At 40.9% G+C, this 19,409-nt stretch overlaps 1 protein-coding gene across 2 annotated transcripts in view; it reads left to right on the forward strand.

The window, feature by feature from the left end:
- The window catches only part of Galnt7 (polypeptide N-acetylgalactosaminyltransferase 7), a 130,346-nt gene that overhangs the window by 99,202 nt on the left and 11,735 nt on the right, over positions 1-19,409 (forward strand). The window contains exons 3-8 of one of the 2 annotated variants that reach the window (XM_055597893.1): positions 2,675-2,841; positions 9,500-9,630; positions 9,884-9,963; positions 11,835-12,017; positions 14,671-14,788; positions 16,731-16,853. In XM_055597893.1, the coding sequence (XP_055453868.1) occupies positions 2,675-2,841; positions 9,500-9,630; positions 9,884-9,963; positions 11,835-12,017; positions 14,671-14,788; positions 16,731-16,853 (802 nt within the window). Of the gene's footprint in view, positions 1-2,674; positions 2,842-9,499; positions 9,631-9,883; positions 9,964-11,834; positions 12,018-12,157; positions 12,341-14,670; positions 14,789-16,730; positions 16,854-19,409 lie in introns of both variants that reach the window. The other variant, XM_055597892.1, reaches the window with a different exon arrangement.

Here is a 19,409-nt window from a genome sequence, read left to right on the forward strand (position 1 = left end):
TGTGTGTGTGTGTGTGTGTGTGTGTGTGTGTGTGTGTGTGTGTGTGTTGTGTATGGTACACGTGTGGGAATGTGGGAAGCCAGGGGCCATTAGGTCCTTTGGAGATGCAGTTACAGGAAGTTGTGAGCCACCCCACGGAGGCACTAGAAACATGACTCTGGCCCTCTGGAAGAGCAGTGAGTACTCTTTGGCTCTATGACAAGGTAGTATCAAAGTACAGATGTTACCAGAACTATAGACATAGCTCAAGTGAAGTATTAATGCATGTTTAATTTTGGTTTTGAAATATTCTTTTGTAAATTACAGAAGTCACTATAAAATGCTGGGGCAGGGGAGTCTGGGGCGTGACTCTGTAGGTAAGAGTGCTTGCTGCTTTCTTCTGGCTCTGTGTGAGGGGTGCCCTACCTCATTGAGTACATTGAACTCTTCTCATCAGCTTCTGAGACGTTGATTTTACTCCCTTTTGTGTTGCTGTAACAGACCACACAGTGAGTAATTACAAGAAAGAAACTTCTCACAATCCTGAGAGCTGAGAAGCTTTAAGTCTAAGGGACATACATTGGGAATGGATCTTCTTGCTGCACCTTTTTTATGGGTGAAAATTTAAGAGCAGAATCATTCCTGTGCAAATGAGTGAGAGGAAGCAAAAGAAGATGGCTGATCTCATGGTTTTGAAAGACCCACTTGTGATGATAACGGAATGAATACGTCTTCTTGCCCTCAATGTCTCACCTCTCAACGCTCTTTGCATTTAGGGATCAGACTTGGAACACTTAAGCTTTGAGGACATAGTCTCACTACAGAGCATCAATGCTACAGTGACTTCTGGTTCTTGTTCTGATTCTTGCAGCCCTTGTGACTTGTGGCTTCTTCCTTGTCATCCTTACCCTGATGACACATCTACACCTTGGTCCTCACTGAATTTTCTGAGCCCTACTCATCACCTGGAGCCAAACCATGGCTTAAAGCTTTTGTGCCATAGAGCTGTGTATGCCCCCTTACCTCCTACCACTCTGACACCCAGCAAAAAGCAAGCTGTGAACTCTCAGCTACACTTTCTGTTCCCTGTTGAAATTATGTGGAAACTTCTGACCAAGGCTTGTTCTAGAGCAAAGAGAAACTGCAAGGGAGAGGTGAGAAGGAGACTGTAGTTTTGACTAAATACATTTCAGTTCTGCATTGCAGATACTCCCACTGAACAGTCTCTTCAAGCTTGGAACAAATTGGAGGTGGCACAAGCCTATTCCTTCATCTGCCAGTTTTGTTATTACTTTGGTTTAGTTTAAGACAAGATAGCTCACTCTGTAGCTCAGGCTGGCCTAGAACTCACTATGTCACTGAAGGAGCCCCAGACTTGATCCTGCTTCCACCTCTGGGGTAGATTACTTATTTGGAGTAGATTATATGGAGTATGAGCCACCATACTTGGCTCTTCATCTGTTTTAGTTATTTTTGCCCTTTTATTTTTTCTGCTTTTTCATGCTAGAAGCTCCCCTCCCCGGAAAGGGAAGGGTCCAGAGTATGGACATCAGGACTTACTGATTCTCAAGGGCATCTCAGAATAGGATTGTATGGGTGAACATACTAAGAGAAGAAAACACGTCAAGTGGCTTTCAAAATGATCATTCCCAATCATGGAGCAGTACTGTCTGTCAGCTGCTTGGAGCATGGTGCTAAATGAAACTAATAAAGCTCTGTCCTTAACAGGTTATGGTCTTGAGCATCTGAGAGGATGGATTCCTATATAAGGACATAGAACCAAGTGAAATGCCCATCAGTGAGGAAATGCTTAAGTCAATTATGGAATAGCCCATACTGTAGAGTCTTATACAATAAATGGTTTAAAACTAAGTGTACACATGTTCATATACTCCCGCTCCCCTTCTACCTGGGTTCCAGGGATTTAATCTGGTTTGCTCAGCAAGTGACTTTTTACCCTCCTGTCTGTCTCACAGGCACAGGCCCAAGATGGAAACTTTCCTACTTCTGTATTCTGAATGTGTCACCCTGAAAAGGTGTGCAGCATCTCCCAACTTCGGCTGACCCCTTTCAGATGTGCTCATCCAGTCTTCCATAAGACACTGTTCTGAGAATCCTCTTGTTAGGAAACGCCTCCCAACAGCTTTATTCCTGCTATCCTTGTTTCAAATATATTTTTTGTAGAGTAACAAAAGATCCTTCTTTAGTCAACCGAATAGGTCCAGACAATTTTAGAACTATACTCATTCGCTATTAAGTTTTTCGTAGACTCCCATGTGTCCCTGGTTAGCCTGTTTCATTTTTATCTAAATATTTTTTACTGTTGTATTAGACAACAGAATAAATCTCTTGCACTGGAAACTCAAGCTTCAAAAAAGGAAAATAAAGTAATACCTGTGTCGTAGAAAACAACAAGCTGACAGCTGTAATGGTATCTTTGGCATCCTCAGCATTGACTCGCAAGCTATTTCTTTTATCACACAATGTGCTGATACCAAGGAGCTTTATCTAAGAGTAACTTTAAACACCAGCTTCTCCCTTTGATCTTGTGTTTCTGCTAAGATCCAAAAGCTTCATAGTGTTTCCCTAAATAAGTCAATGATATTTAATCTAATCAGAAAATACAAGCACAGAGACTTTGATGCCAAGCATTACAGATTCCCTCTAAGTACGTATGCTGAAATTTTCTTTTCAGATGCAAGTATTGGCATTATGATGAAAACCTGCTCACTTCCAGCGTCATCATTGTCTTCCATAATGAAGGATGGTCAACTCTCATGAGGACAGTCCATAGTGTCATCAAAAGAACACCAAGGAAGTATTTAGCAGAAATTGTGTTAATTGATGATTTCAGCAATAAAGGTAATGGCTATAGACTTGGCATCTTGGCCATAAAGTTTTGGCTAATAAATTAGTCAATCATAAGTAATTATTCAAATGTGATATCAAAGTAATTCAGTTTTAAAAATGAAGGTTATCTACTGATATGTTACTATTGTCATGTGCCAAGCACTGCAGATGAATCATCCTGTCTTAGCCAATCAATAACCTCTATAATACTATAATTATGTATACAGGAAACTCAAGAGATCCCATGTGACCTGCCAACAATCATAGACGTAGTAATTAACTGCTAGACCCAAATCCATGGTTTCAAGACTTTCTTCTAGCATTGTCTGGTTCTGTACCAGTTCTGTGGGGCTTGGAAGTCACAAGAATTGAGTTATAGAAATAACTTACTGAAAGACTGAGAGACAAAGCCATGTATATTTTGCAATGCCACCTGAAGCTCCCACCATCATTTGCTTTTGTTTTGTTTTCTCATCTTGGGTTTTTTGTTTTTGTTTTGAGACATGGTTCCTCTGTGTTGCGTTGGCTACAGCTTTATGGATCAGGCTGGCCTCAAACTCACAGAGATCTGCCTGCCTTTGCCTCCCTGAGTTGCCAGGATTAAAGGCATGAGCTACCAAGCCTGACTCAGCGATAGTTTTTAAGCTGAAATCCGTATACCTGACTCACAGCCTTTATCCTGCACTCGAACAATGATGCAAATACTGAATTTGGCCTGAAAATGTGAGTGTAGCAGCCACTTTTCTTGCCGCTGAGACAAAGTACCCAACAAAGGAGCGTAAGAATGACAGAGGTTATTTTGGCTCACAGCTTGAGGGCTCATTGAGTCTACGCTGAGAAAACAAGAGGGAGATAAACGCTGTTGCTGAGCTCATGTTTTTTTTCCAGTCAAGGATGCAAGTATGTGGGATAGTGCCTCCTGCATGCAGAGGCCAGATCCTGCCAACTTATCATATTCACCATCATATTGGCCATACTGGGCTACTTTATAAATACAGAACATCTTCTGCAGCTCTTTAATTCTGTACCTGATTTAAAATAGTAAATAAGAATAAGTCATGAGTTTGTGTGTATTTGTGTGTGTTGAGAGGGAGGGAGAGAGCCGCATGTGGAAAGACCGATACCCCAGGCTCACCTTGAACTCTTCGTGTAACTTGGGAAAGCTGTATCCCTGACTACCCACCTCCACCACCCAGGTGCTGTAACCACAGGCTGGCACCGGGCTCCTTCTTTATTCTTTTAAAGGAGACCGTTACAGCAAGTGTTGGGTCATGTTGGTTCAACTTGGCAGGAGAGTGATCAAGTGGTGATTTTCTAGAAAAGTGATCTTTAAAACTCATTTTGAATAATTTTTCAATACATTGTTGTAAGTTAAATATATATTCTTCATTATATAAACGTGAAAGTAACGTTTTTGCATTTACGTCAACATGCAAATGAAAATGGGATGTTGCTATTTTAATGCAAATCTGCATGTTTATTTATTGTTTATTTTACTTGTCACAAAACAATTGAAGTTTTTGAACTGACCGAGTGTTCAGCTACTCAGTAACAACAGGGTGTTTACACTTTGGCAAACAAGTTTTTCTGTATGAGGGGTGACCACCAGATCTGATGGTCGGGTTGAAGGTAGAACATGAGTATCATGAAAATACCTTTCAGAACAGCTTTATACAGCTTCCCTCCTGCAAAACTCAGTTGAGAACTCTCCAAGTCTGGATAAACTTTTGCTGCTTCTGCAAGGACATGTCTAGAATCCTGATCTCTGCACATATGCTTACACTAAAAAAAATACAAAGTTATGACTTAGTTCCTCCCCCTCATTTTTTGCAGCTGATAACTTTTTTCAACTAATCATTTTTAATTACTCTGGATGTATAGCTTTAATTTTTTAGCTAAATTAAATATATTTAATTTGGATGTTTTATCTTGGTTGCAGTTCTCTGTGACAAATGCTTTTATCAAAAATATTTTTTCCTGCAAGGCAAATATTTGAAAATAAATTTTAGGGAGCTGAAGAGGTGGCTCAGTGGTTAAGAGTGCTGGCTGCTCTTGCAGGGGACCAGGGTTTGGTTCCCAGCACCTGTGTGAAAGCTCACCACCGTCTGTAACTCCAGCTCCAGCTGATGCTACACCCTCCCCAGGCCTCCAGGGACACAGTACACATGTGGTGCACTTACATGCAGGCAAGCTAACCCTCATACACAGAAAGTAATAGATAAATCTGCTTTTTAAAAAAAGAGAGAGAGAAGAAAATGTGCCTTAGAGTGATACTTGCTGATTATCGGAACTTTATTATTAATACTTAAAAATCAGCATTATAAAAAGAATAGGTACTTTACCATCCTAAAATAGCCTTTTGGCCCAAAAAAAGGAACAGAACTTGAGGCTTGAGCTGTTTGTGCATCTGACTTCCCTATAACTGTCTGTGCTTCATGTCACAGCTCTCTACAGTTCCAAGTCTCAAACTCAGGCAGGATCTCCTTACCACACAGTATGCAGAAACTTTTAGATTCCCCTGGAACACAAGCCCAGAAGGTCTGTAATTAGTGTTTCCGATTTCAAGAAAACATTCAAATCTGTTGCTACTTACTTCAGGAAAATTGTAGTATTTGGTTAATAAGACTCAAATAAAAATTTGGTACTTTGCCTTAAATAGATTAAGTTATTTAAAAAAATTTAGAGACAAAAATATAACATAGAACTTCTTAAGGGATCTACCTAGTCTTCATAACCTTTAGGCTTCTGGAAATGACAGCATTCCCTCTTAGCAAGATTCGGGGCCTTTAAATAGAGCAGACTCCTCCCTGCCCCTGGGTGTCTTCAACTGAGGCCAAAGTAGCTGCAGGTGGAACAGCCCCATATGCTTAGTGGTTTGCAGCGGCCAGGATCTTCTCAGTCCTACCTTAGGGTCTGCAGAAGTCGGGGTTTTCACAGTCCCACTGGATCTCATTCAGGGCCATCTCTGCTCACTGCTGATGGACCTACAGCAGCCTCAGCTGTGTACTTCCCACACAGAGATGGAGAAAAGAGGGGACCAAGGAACACAAATGGATGCTTGATGCTTCTTACAAATGGCCCACAGCCTTTCCACATGAGCCTGGGCCACTGCCAGCTCCAAGCACAGCCTGACAAACATGGGTTGTAGGAAGGCAATATTAAAGTGGCAGTGGGTATTTTGAGGCCTAAATTCAGTCTACTACAGTGTGAGGTCACAGAAAAGCCAAGAGTCTAAATTTGAAAAGTAGGTCACTCACTGTACATTTAGGTGTATTTAAAGTTTGTGTTGAAGTAACATGTCTCAAAGACAGACCTCATGGAATACAGAAAAACTTTTGAGAAGAGTGACATAGGACTGTAAAAAGCTTTGAAAGAAAAGGAGAGGACTTCTATTCAAAAGAGAGACCATGCATGCTCTTCAGTCTGTAAGACCCCAAAGGCCTAGGTTAGTTAACTCTGCTGGTCTCTTTGTAGGGTTCTTGTCCCTTCTGGGTCCTTCTGTCCTTACTCCCACTCTTCCACAAGACTCCTCAAGCTCAGCCTAATGCTTCACTGTGGGTCTCAGCATCTGTTTCCATCAGCTGCTGGGTGGAGCCTCTCAGAGGACAGCTATGCTAGGCCCCTGTGTGCAAGAATAGCAGAGTGTCATTAATAGTGTCAGGGGTTTGCTCTCTCCCATGGGGTAGGTCTCAACTGAGGCCAGTCATTGTTTGGCCATTCCCTCAATCTCTGCTCCATCTTTATCCCTCCACATCTTCTAGGCAGGGTAAATTTGGGGTTGAAGGTTTTATAGGTGGGTCGGTGTCCGTCTCCCTCCACTGGAAGTCCTGCCTGGGTAGAATGTGGCTACTTCAGTCTCCATTGCCAGTAGTTTCAGCTAGAGTCACCCGCTTATCCTTATAGGCCCCCAACACGTAAGTAACTGATGGGCAGGTTGGTCTTCATGTATGTTCCCTCGCAAGTGGAGCGGGAGCTGTCTTTGACATGGACTCTGTTGCCTGCTTCTAGATCACTTTCCCCTAGCTGGGCTGCCTTGTCTGGCCTCAGTGGAAGAGATTAAGCTTAGTCCTCATTAGGCTAGATGTGCAGGGGTGGGCTGGGAAGCTCCCTTTTTTTGAGAAGAGGAGCAGGAAAAAGGGAAGAGGCTGGGAGGGTAGGACCAGGAGGAGAGGAAGGAGGAGGCTGTGTACAAGGATGTAAAATGAATAAATTAATTAATTAATTAATTAATTTAATTTTTAAAAAATTACAAGGGAAAAACAGCTAATTTTGAAAGGGAAAAACACTAAAATTTTTAGCAGGAAAATATAATTAAGCATGAGAATTCTATTTGTTAAGCATATTAAAAGTTGGTACCTGGGCAGAATGCAGGGAATCTTATGAAAGAAGTGGGAAATAGTAAGATCTGGAGAGGACAGGAGGTCCACAAGGAGAGCAACAGAACCAAAAAATTTGAACACAGAGGTCTTTCCTGAGACTCATACTCCAACCAAGTACCATGCATGGAGATAACCTAGAACCCCTGCACAGATGTAGCCCATGGCAGTTCAGTGTCCAAGTGGGTTCCATAGTAATGGGAACAGGGACTGCCTCTGACATAAACTGATTGGCCTGCTCTTTGATCACCTCCCCCTGAGGGGGGAGCAGCCTTACCAGGCCACAGAGGAAGACAATGCAGCCACTCCTGATGAGACCTAACAGATAGGATCAGAAGGAAGAAAAAGAAATCCTCCCCTACCAGTGGACTTGGGGAAGGGCATGCGTGGAGAAGGGGGAGGAAGGGAGGAATTGGGAGGGGAGGAGGGAGGGAACTAGGGGGGGGGGATACAAAGTAAATAAAGTGCAATTAAAAAAAAAAGTTGGTACCAAGGGGCTGGCGAGATGGCTGAGCAGGTAAAAGCACTGGCTGCTTTCCTAAAGGACCTGGGTTCACTTTTCAGCACCCACATAGCAGCTCACAGCTGTCTGGAACTCCAGCACTAGGGCATCCCAGCCCTTCACACAGACACATGTGCAAGCAAAACACCAATAGGCTAAAGGCAAATAAATTGGGAAAAAAAAAGTTAGTACCAAAGTGTGTGTGTGTGTGTGTGTGTGTGTGTGTGTGTGTGTGTGAGAGAGAGAGAGAGAGAGAGAGAGAGAGAGAGATCTTAATTCTGAAAACACATATGAGTAGGTATCTTGTTGGTAATAAACTGTCTGGTGCTGTTATTCATACCTATAACACTAGTGCTTAGGAGGCAGGGACAGACGGGTCAAAAATCTAAGCCTGGGAGCACTGGCTGCTCTCCTAGAGGACCATACTTTGAGTCCCAGCACCAATAAACCAGGCACACAGTGATACTCAGACATACATACAGGGTAAACACCATACACTATAATTTTAAAACAATTTTTTAAGAGTTCCGGTCCAACCTCAGCTACATAGTGAATTTGAGGCCGGCCTTGGCTACATGACATTCTATCTTGCCACCAGCTCAAATCTAGATATAGCCAAAAAAAAAAAAAAAAAAAAAAAAAAAGGGGAGTTTTGTACTGGTGAGCCAAATCTTTAACAATTTTAGGACAATTTTTGTGTCCTCAGGAAGCATCGCAGCAGGATCCAGGAGCTTGTTCTAACTGGTGAGCCAATTTCCTGGGCTCACAGTGATAAACAAAAGCTGTTATTTTACAATAGGAAGCCAAGGTGTGAACTTTGCCAATTGTGCCTGGGTTTTCATAACATAGAATTCCCAATACTGAATTACAAACATACATGTATATGTAATTATAATAATTATACCTTAATTATACACGCACTTGTAATGCTAAGCTGCAGACAAAAAAAAAAAAAAAAAAAAAATGGTCTTTTGATGGTTAGAGGCCAACCTGTTGGCTAGACTTCATCACAGCAAGACTGCAATTTTCCATACCTTTTGTGGTTGGAGAAAGAAGCCCAAAAACAAACTTAAGCAGCCTATGCCCTGTGCAGACCCCTGGGGAGTTGCAGGACATTATCAATAGATTGTGTATCTTCAAAAATCCTGAACTTCTTTCAACTGCAAAATATTATATATATATATATATTAAAATATATATATAAATATTTATATATATATTTATATATTAATATATAATATTTTATATATATAAAATTAAAAATATTATATATACAATATTTTTAATTCTGACATTTTTAAGTTTTAATATTCACTTTATGTTCATAGAAATGCTTGATATTTTTTATGCTACTCAATCCTTTGTAGATTTGTTAAGCTTAAAATTTAACATACAACACATGACTTCCACCTTTCTTTGGTGTGATGGCAGAGGACCAAACCCAAGGTATCAGAAATGTTTTGTACTTGGTCTACCACTAAAATTCACCTCCAGCCCTTAGCCTCCATCTTACTTGATTTAACAGTTGGTCTAACCCATGTACAATTAATGACTGCACAGCACATCTGTATTCAGTCTTTGTCTGTTTGTCTGTCTTGGGGGGCCCGAGACAGGGTTTCTCTGTGTACCCTTAGCTGGCCTCAAACTCACAGTGACCTGCCTGCCTCTGCCTCCCTGAGTGCTGGGATTACAAGCCTGCACCACCACGGACTTGTTTCTTGAGAGGGAAGGGAAATGTTTCTCTGTAAAAGTCTATAATGTTAATTTGTGTTGGTTTTTTTTTAATTCACAGAACACTTAAAAGAAAAACTGGATGACTACATAAAGCTGTGGAATGGCCTTGTGAAAGTTTTTCGAAATGAGAGGAGAGAGGGTTTAATCCAGGCTCGAAGCATCGGTGCACAGAAGGCTAAACTCGGACAGGTAGGAAAATGTGTGCTGTTAGTGTCAGCACTTCCTTTTTGGTGACTAAAAGATCAGATATATTTTGTATTTTCCTTTGGTTTTTTGGGTTTGTTTTTTTTTTAATGAAATGAGAATGTGGTTTGAGCAGATAAGTTATATGGCAAAATTGATTAAAATGCTAATTTACATTAGCATCTAATTTTAAATTGTGTGTGATATATGATGTACCGTATGTGAGGAGTATTCTTTCACCCTGCCTCTTTTTTTTAAGGTTTTGATATACCTTGATGCCCACTGTGAGGTGGCAGTTAACTGGTATGCTCCACTTGTAGCTCCCATATCTAAGGACAGGTAACATCACCTTGCTTTTTTTTTCTTTCCTAGTTGAAAAGTAAACCTTGTCCTAGAAGGACAAACACTCTTCTCCTCTGTGACCCCCACTCCACCTAGTTCGCCAGATGTTGTGTGAGAAGTGTTTTCCTTGAGCTGTTTGTCTCATGGGTGGAGCCAGATGGATGCTTTGGACTGATTCGAACATAGCCAGCCTGTATTTGGAGCCCCTTGCAGAACTATCTTAGTATTCTGTTGAGCCTTTGTCACAGAGTAATAGCAATTGTTCCCTCTAAGCTGGATAAATGCTCTGAAGACTTGAGGAAGCATTCCTTGAAATGAGCCTTTGTGTTTCTCCTGACCTTTTAAATGATTACTTTAGATGGTAAGGGCCAACTGTCACTTGGGTCAAGTGTTTGGGTTCCTCTGAAACTTAAAAGTTTAGAAATAGACAAGTGTGCCATAGAAAGCAGTAATAACCATTAAATTGACAGAAATGTCTAAAACACCAGAAGGCAGCATCAGTCCCTAGTTGCAAAAGCTTTTGTTGCTTCCTGTTCAGAATTCTATTTCAGAATCTAGGCAAATGCAGCATATTCTTGTTGCAAACAGCACGGGTCAGGGGAAGAACTTGGGAGACTGTCTCACCAGATGAAGGGTGAAGGAAGGCCCATCATGAGCACTGAGTGCATGCTTGTCTGGCTTAATCCCCACAGCTGCCTGCCAGGTAGACATGGTTAGCCACACTTGACAAAGACAGTACTAGGGCTTGAAGAAACTAATTTACCACGAGTCTGATACTTAATGGCCTGTCAGACAGGTCTCTGGGCTTCTTTACATTTCAACATTTATTTTTAAGTTGTGAAAAGCAAACAGCGAGAGGAAAGATACTTAACCAGATCGCCAGGTCACTATCTCCAGGGCAACGTGGAAGTCTTCCCGATAGCAAGAACGTGGTTTCCAGAGGTTCCGGTGAGAACCCATGTGTCATGCAGTGGCCCTCCCTGAGTTTATGTTCAGAAGGGAAGTAAGCTCTCTTCTAGAATCCACTTCTCTCATATCAAAGCTCTAAGTCCCATAGAGTTTTGTTTTGTTTTGTTTTGTTTTGTTTTTCTGTGATCTCCAGTTTGGGAAACCCATTCTCAATCCTTTCTGATATGATGAGCAAGAATCAAGATCATTGTAACGGCAACTCAGTATCCAATTGGTTATTCATCAACCCAGTATCCAAGTGGTCATCTGACAAAACCCAAATGCAAGGAAAAAGTTTTTTCTTTTATCCTACAAATTCTTAGTTCATTCCTTAAGTTCCTCAACAGATACTGACTGAAGCATCGTTCTTGCTTATTTTTTTTTTATGAAATAAAATGCAGAACCTGAGGTTTTAGTTTTATTTAAGGGAGGAGGGAAGAAAATTAAGTAAAAGAAAGAAAGACTCTTCATAGTAACTACTTCCAAAGAATCAGAAGGCAGCAGAGTTGAAAGGAGCTGTTTCCAGTGTGCTGTCAGTCGTGCATACACAAAAACTTGAAGTCATTTTTTAATGGGGGACACGGGGGGAAAGCAACAGGCAGAATAATCTTATTAACACTACAGAATTACTATGAGCTAGTATTGCCAAAGAAAAAAGGAAGAAATATCTGATAAGCTCAGTGGCATGGCTCTTTGCCCCAGGTGTTTGGACAGTGAGGATAAACTCCCTTCCATCCTGCCCTTATGCTGATGCAGGCCTTGGCTTTCAGGAGACCTTATTTTACTCTATGCCCACATTAGATCATGGGTTTCCTAATGCAAAATGGAACCAAGTACAAAGGGAGCCGATGTAGTTAGGCATGCGGAACTAGTCAGTTTGGGGTTCTTAAATGCGTTTTCATTTTCTGTAAATGTTTCAGAGCTACATGTACTGTGCCTCTAATAGATTACATAGACGGGAATGATTATTCCATTGAGCCACAGCAAGGTGGGGATGAAGATGGTTTTGCCAGAGGGGCCTGGGACTGGAGTTTGCTATGGAAACGTATTCCACTAAGCCACAAGGAAAAGGCCAAAAGAAAACATAAAACTGAACCTTATCGGTAAAGATTATTACTTTATTTTGTGTGTGTGTTGAATGTTTACCTAAGTCCTTTTTTTTCCTTCCCTATGAACTCGTTTAAATATGTGGGTCCATACATATGTTTCCATTTGATCTCGCTGCATCATCAACACAACACAGAACCATTTGCACTGTGCCGATTATAGATGTCATAAATGGCAACACATATGAAATTGTCCCCCAAGGGGGTGGTGATGAAGATGGGTATGCCCGAGGAGCATGGGATTGGAGTATGCTCTGGAAACGGGTGCCTCTGACCCCTCGCGAGAAGAGACTGAGAAAGACAAAAACTGAACCGTATCGGTAATCACTAAATCACTTACCTACCTCCCTTTTCTCTGGTTGCTGCTAACCTGTTAACCTCTTGCCACGTTGAAAACTCGCTGTAAGAACTGGAGCTGCCGTCTCAAATCCTGACAGAGCTTTGCTCCTTGCAGCTTCAGAGCTTTGATGAATTCACATTGGCTCCTGTAACAGCTTTCTCCCTAAATGCAAGCTCCACTAATGTGAATTATACTCTTTCATTGGGGAAGAAGTAATGTGAAAGGCATTATTAACTTGAAGCATAAATAGGAAAGGAGGAAATAGCTCTTTCCTGCTGTCCTGGGAGACCAAACGGCAGAGTATATTCTATAAATTCAAAATACATAAAGTGCTGGCAACTCGAGACTTGCAATTTGCACTTTTAAGTTTGGATGAGGTGTTGAACAGTGAATAACACCAGCAAGAGATTGTGGGGTTCTCCCTTTTGTTTTATATACTAAAACTCTGATACTAATTGTGTATCAGTTCAATGTGATGAATACGAATACACGACTTTAGACGATGTGTAGAATCCTTTGTTGTTTGGTTCTCAAAAGAATGCTTGATTAAAAGCTCAATCCCCAAGTCGGCTTTTGTCCCTTCTTGTGGCTCTTCAAACAGAACGACTGTTGTTACTATCTTCTTTTGGTCTTTTAATTGGAACATTTTACAGACTTTCAAAAAGTGACCCCCAAATGAAATGTTAGTATAACCGTGCCCATAATGTTTTTGTTTTTATTTATTTGTGTGTTCCCATACTGTGGTTCTGCTTTTCTTCTCTTTCTCCTTTCACGCTGCTTATATTGTCAGAGCTCGTTTGCAGAAGTGCTTTCGTGTTGTGAATTTGGGCATGTTGTGATCAGGACACTGAATGGCAAACATGAGGAAATTACAGGACTTTTGTACTGGACATCTTCCAAATTCTTACTGAAAACTTTTAAGGTTCAGAATAATCTAGGAATCCGTTGCTGGCCTGTCTAAACTCACAAGTCACCTAGGAGAAAAAGATAAACGGTTCACTGCCTACCTTGGTTTGTCCAGCAGTTCCATAAAAAGGCATATTTTTAAAGTAAACTAGGAAAATGTAAGGAGGATCCCTTTAATTAGCTTACTAGTGAGCGTGTTAAAGCTGCACCTTCAAGTATGTGCTGAGATATGAATATATTTTGAAGAGCAAAAGGGCACAATCCTAATGAAATTATGCTAAATGGCAGCTAAATAAATAGGACATGAAAGCTAACCAAAATGTACGAGCTTAGTGATTTAGGCAGTGTATTTTGAAGGAGAAAAGCATAAGAGAATAACTGTTTTTTTGGTGGGATTTTCTGTCAGTACTAAAAATATTAACCCCACTCATTCTCTGTTCAGCATACATTTGTTGACCCTTTACTTAGCACCAGCCTCTATTTTAGGGGCGCATGACCTTTTAAAATATAAATAATTAAATATGCTCTCATGGAATGTATAGTATAGTAAGTGCACACACACACGCACACCTTTCCAAGGTGGAGTCAGTAGGACTCAGTGACAGACTGACATTAACATGAATGATGAGTAAGGAATTCTAACAGTATCCAATTGCCCAAAGTTTAAGACATGTTAATTATTGCTTCATGGTAAGAAGGAAAGCCCAGAATGCGATGAAATTATTCTGCTACCAGGATATTCAATAATTGGAATGACTTGACTCTAAAAAGTGATAGAATGCTTTTTCTCTTTCTCCTAAAATGTTCCGAACTTACGATCTGTTCAGGGAAGACCACAGGCCCCTGTTTGCCCTCTGAACTCTTGCTACAGCGGAAGTCCATGCCACAAATCCTGTTCCTTAGGTCATTCCTATGCTCCATTTGCAAACTCTGAATGAACCGGGCTGTTCTGTGCTGATTTACACCATTATTTGACAAGGCCTTGAGCTATAAGATTTACACAATGAGAGTCTACTTCCATGGTGTATAGTTTCTTTCATCCCAGAATGACTCAAATCACAAAAGAAGAAGTCAACAGACACTGTCCAATGGATGGGTCTGTGCTTCAGGAGTGAAAGAGAAATTTTTATCTTAATTACAAAATTGCTTAAATCAACAAAAGAACCAAGGCACCCTCTAGTGGCGAAACAGCAGAGTAGTCTAAAGAATTGTTTAAGAAGTTTTGGTAAATTCAGAGATTTGAGCACATTCTTTTATGAAGGATTTAGTTTCTTAGTGTTTGGCCATCAGTCTTGTCTCTTCTGTGCATTCTTACGCTGTATTCCCAAAGGCTGTCTGTCTGTTGGTAAAGGGATGCCAGGGCTTTGTTTTTAATATTTATTGCATGCAGTGTCTTTTCCTTAGGTCTCCAGCTATGGCTGGTGGATTATTTGCCATTGAAAGAGAGTTCTTCTTCGAACTGGGTCTCTATGATCCTGGTCTCCAAATCTGGGGTGGTGAAAACTTTGAAATATCATACAAGGTAACATTTCACTCTAACAAATGCTGTTTTCTAAGTAGTTTGGGTGTTGTTTGTTCCTTTGGGGGTTGAGTTGTGTCTGTGTCCCTCTGTGCAGTTCTGGCTGTACTGGAACTCACTATATAGACCAAGCTGTCCTTAAACTCACCAAGATCCACCTGCCTTTGCCTCTGGTTGCTGGAACTAAAGGCTTGTGTGTCCACACCCTACCTCTAGTACTAACTAGTTACCCAACTTTTAGGACTTTCAATTAAAGCTAAGAGTTTTTGTTTGTTTGTTTGCGTGCTTGCTTGTTTGATTTTCAAGACAGGGTCTCTCTGTGTAGCCCTGGCTGTCCTGAAACTTTCTTTGTAGATCAGGCTGTCCTCAAAACTTAAGGATCCCCTTAAGTCTGCCCCCAACCTTCAACAGGGCATGGTGCACACACCTTTAATCTTAGCACTCGAGGTTGATCTCTGTGAGTTCGAGGCCAGCCTGGTCTACAAAGTGAGTCCAGGACAGCCAGGGCTACACAGAGAAACCCTGTCTCAAAAAAACAAAACAAAACAAAACAAAAAAAAACAAACCAACAAAAAAAAAAGCTGTGCGCCTTCATCACAGCTAGGGTTTTTTTTTTGTTTTGTTTTTTTTGTTTTTTTTTGATTGTTTGGTTCTTTGGTTGGTTTTTGCTTTTTAAGAAAAAAATATGTATGTAATGTTTCTCTAAATTACTAGAAATGTCTCAATAAAGCATTGCTCTTAGGATAAATAAAGTAAAATGATTACTTGTCTGTAGAGCTCAACCTAGAAATCTGGCCAACAAGCTTCAAAAACGGAAATGGCCTCTGTCCTGCACCCGGGCTTTCTGTGCATTGGAGCCTTGGGTTATAATAGCCCTTTGAAGGGGCTGCATGTTAACTCTGTACTGTCATGGGGATCTTCGACCTCTTTGATCACCTTCAGACATGGTGATCAAAGCAGACGCATAGTGACTGGCATCCTCCAGGTGTCATTGGAGCTGCCGTCCTGCTTGGTCTGACTCTGCCTCAGTCCTGCCCCGTTTTCAGAGATGCGGGAGGGAAGAGATATCAGATATTCATTGCTTCTTGTCTTAAATATCCTGTTTTAGTATTATGAGGGTTAGACTAGGGACAGCTAACCCTTGCTGTTAAAGAACTTAAAGACTCGAAATATTTGTAAACTTCTAATGTAGTAAATTTATAAAAAGGCGAAGACATTCGCTTGATGAGTTGAAGAAAATGCCACCATGATGGAGGCAGAATTTGAGGGAGAAATAAGATTCATGACTTCAGTAAGCAGAGATAAATGGAGAGCAGGTCTCCTTAAGTACATAAAATAAGGGAAGAGGCAAAGACGTGAGTGTGAAGACCGTATTTGCAAGTGCGGGAGCCGTTTGATGGAATCAAGAGGCATGATTAAGAAGCATGATTAAGTGTCTTAAAGTGGACCCTACTAAAGAGTCTTACATGCTGAGTTCAGAGGTTCCCCAGTCCTAGTTTGATAAGCAGAAGGCAGCCACCAAACACTAAGCCAGGCAATAACATGACCCAAAGCTATAGTAATTTCTTGCTATAAATAAGGATAGAGTTAAGTAGAAAGGAGTTCAAGGTGAAGCCTTGAACTTAGGTGGTTAGGAGGTTAGTACAGTAATCGCCGAGGTGGGAAATCAGTTAACATCAGAAGCAACAGGTATTGTTAGGATTAATAATTTATATTATATTGAGGTTATATTGAGAAAGGGCTCCTGGGTCTACAAGTAACTTATATACATTGCCGCTACCTTTCTTGTTCTTACATGTGTTTCTAACATAATTGATTATTTTAGAATTGGGTTAGTTTAGAATTCAGTGCGGATATTATGTCTAATTTAAAATTTACATAAGAAATATTCTATTATTTTTTTGCATTTCTGATCACTTTTACAATATTTGTTTTTCCTTGTTAGATCTGGCAGTGCGGTGGCAAATTATTATTTGTCCCTTGTTCCCGTGTTGGGCACATCTACCGTCTTGAGGGCTGGCAAGGAAATCCTCCACCCCTGTATGTTGGGTCTTCTCCAACTCTTAAGGTGAGGCTTTGTTGTTGTTAAAGGGAGAGAAGGGAAGAGAACTGAAATTTATGTACCGCTTCACTTCACTCTCAGCTCACTGACTGGGAAAAAGCCCTAAGGAGTCAGCGGCTCTTTCTCGTAAGCCAAGGCTAGACTTACTGATGCAGTATCTTACTATTCTTTAATTTTAGCCCTGTTGCTTTTCATTTATGCTATGACAAGGAGTGAATGTATTTATACTGTATCACCGTATTTGATATACACACACACTGGGGAATCGTTAAAACCTGTTCTGTGTATATACTACATAACGTTCTAACCAGTGCTAACATCTACTTAGCTTTCCTGTTCCCCAAACTCTGGTAGCCAGCATGTCACTATACACAGATTTCTCTGACATCCGCCTGTGAGGTAGCACACGTGCTCCTCTTTTTTTAAGATTTCTTTATTTATTATGTATACAATGTTCTATCTGCATGTACATCTGCACACCAGGAGAGGGCACCAGATCTCATTATAGATGATTATGAGCCACCTTGTGGTTGCTGGGAATTGAACTCAGGACCTCTGGAAGAGCAGCCAGTGCTCTTAACCTCTGAGCCATGTCTCCAGCCCCTTCCCCCTTTTTAAGACCGGGCATTCCATTGTGCATATCACATTTTCTTTATTCATTCATCAGTTGGCAGACACTTAGGTTAATTGCAAATATTGGTCATTATGCTTGAAAATTCTGCAGAGAAGCGCAGGCATCTCACTGGTAGATCAAGTCCACATCCTTAAGGAATATTCCGCACTGAGGTTGCTGGACCATAGAGTCTTTCTCTTGTAATTTTAATGGGGGAACTCCCATACTGTTCTCCACATGGTTGTGATAACTTATATTCCTGTTGTTTGGAAGGATTCCATTCTTACCTGTATCCTCACAAGCACTTAACTTTGGTCTCTTTGGTAATAGCTGCTCTAGCAGACATGAGTTGATGCTGCCTTATGGTTTTAACTTGCTTTCCCTGAGGTGATTAGTGATGGAGAGCATCTAATCGTGTGCCTTTCAGCCCTTTGTCTTCTAAAAAATGTGCGTCAGGTGATTTGCCCATTTAGAAAAAAAATCAGGTTACGTGTACCCTACTATGAGTTGTCTCGAACTTTTCCTACGTTGTGGATATTAACTTCCTGCCAGGTGTGTGTGTCACACATACATTCTCTCCAAAAGGTGTGCCTCTTCACCCAACTCTTTGTCACAGCACCACGGCTTTTAGTTTGCTGTGATCTCATTTGTGTATTTTTGCTTTGCTCACCTATGCAAATATATCTTTGCACAAACTAATGTCATAAAACTTTTGTTACACCATCCTTCTAAGAGTTTTTGTTCGGGGTCTTACACTCAAGTCTTTAATCTCTTCTGGCTTGGTTTTCATATGTTCTTGAGAAGAAGATTGATTTTAATTTGAGGGTGGATAATCAGTGTTCTCAACCCCAGTTATTGAAGGAGACTGTCTTTTCCCTGTTATGTGCTCTTGGCACCTTATAGGAAAATCAGTCAGGCGTGCCTGGGCTCTCGGTGTCTATTTTTATTGCTGGGACCATTCTTTGTGACAGATTTTGAAATTAGGGAGTGTAATGCCCCTGGATTTAATATTTTGTTCAATATTACTTGAGTATTCAGGCTCTTTTTTGCTACCATGTGGATTTTAAGTTTGATTTTTCTATTTCTTTATCTTCCACTTGTATTTATTTATCTTAGTGGAGGTAGGGGGCACAGGGGCCTTATGGTGCCTAAGTGGAGGCCAGAGGTCAGCTTGTGAGACTCAAGTCTCTCTTTGCATGATGTGGACTCCACCAAGTTGGCTCCAAAGACCAAACTTGGGCCATCACGCCTGGAAAAAAGAGTCTTTCCCCACTGAGCCATCTCACCAGCCTGTGATTTTTCTGTGTTTATAAAAACTGTAATTGGTGTTTTGTAGATCACTTTGGGGAGTGTAATGCTACCCAAAAAAACTAGTATTCTTGAGGAATTTCCAATATCAGTTCTTCCCATCCATGAAATGGGATGTTTCCACATTTCTTTTTTTTTTTATTATTATTCAGTATGCAGATCTTTCATTTCCATTGTTAAGTTTGTTTCTAAAGGCTTTTCTGTGTTTATTTGTTACCTATTCCCACTTTAGTAACCCTTCTTTAGCCCAAAAAGAAAATTTAATGTGAACAGTAGTTATCCCTACTCTTGATGTAAAACAGAAGACAGTGACTGTGGTCAGCAAGGCAAATCCAGCCCTCTGGCACCTGGCCACAGCCATTACTGCTAGAACAGACCTGACGAATTTACTAGATACTCATTGGTCCATGAAACTGGAAATGCTTACTTCAAATTCTTTGTATTATTCCATGTGTCTGTGTATGGTATGTGTATATGTGTGCATGCATGTTCACATGGATGAGGGCACATGTTGGCCCAAGGCTAACATTAGGAGTCTTCTGTCAGTGCTTTCCACCATATTCACTGAAGCAGGGTCTCTCAGTTGAACCTAAAAGTTGCCCGTAAAGCTAGTCTAACTTCCAACTCCCCCCAGGGATCTC

The sequence above is a fragment of the Psammomys obesus genome, unplaced genomic scaffold (genome assembly GCF_907164565.1).
Source record: "Psammomys obesus unplaced genomic scaffold, mPsaObe1.curated_primary_1811, whole genome shotgun sequence".
NCBI classification, from domain to species: domain Eukaryota; kingdom Metazoa; phylum Chordata; class Mammalia; order Rodentia; family Muridae; genus Psammomys; species Psammomys obesus.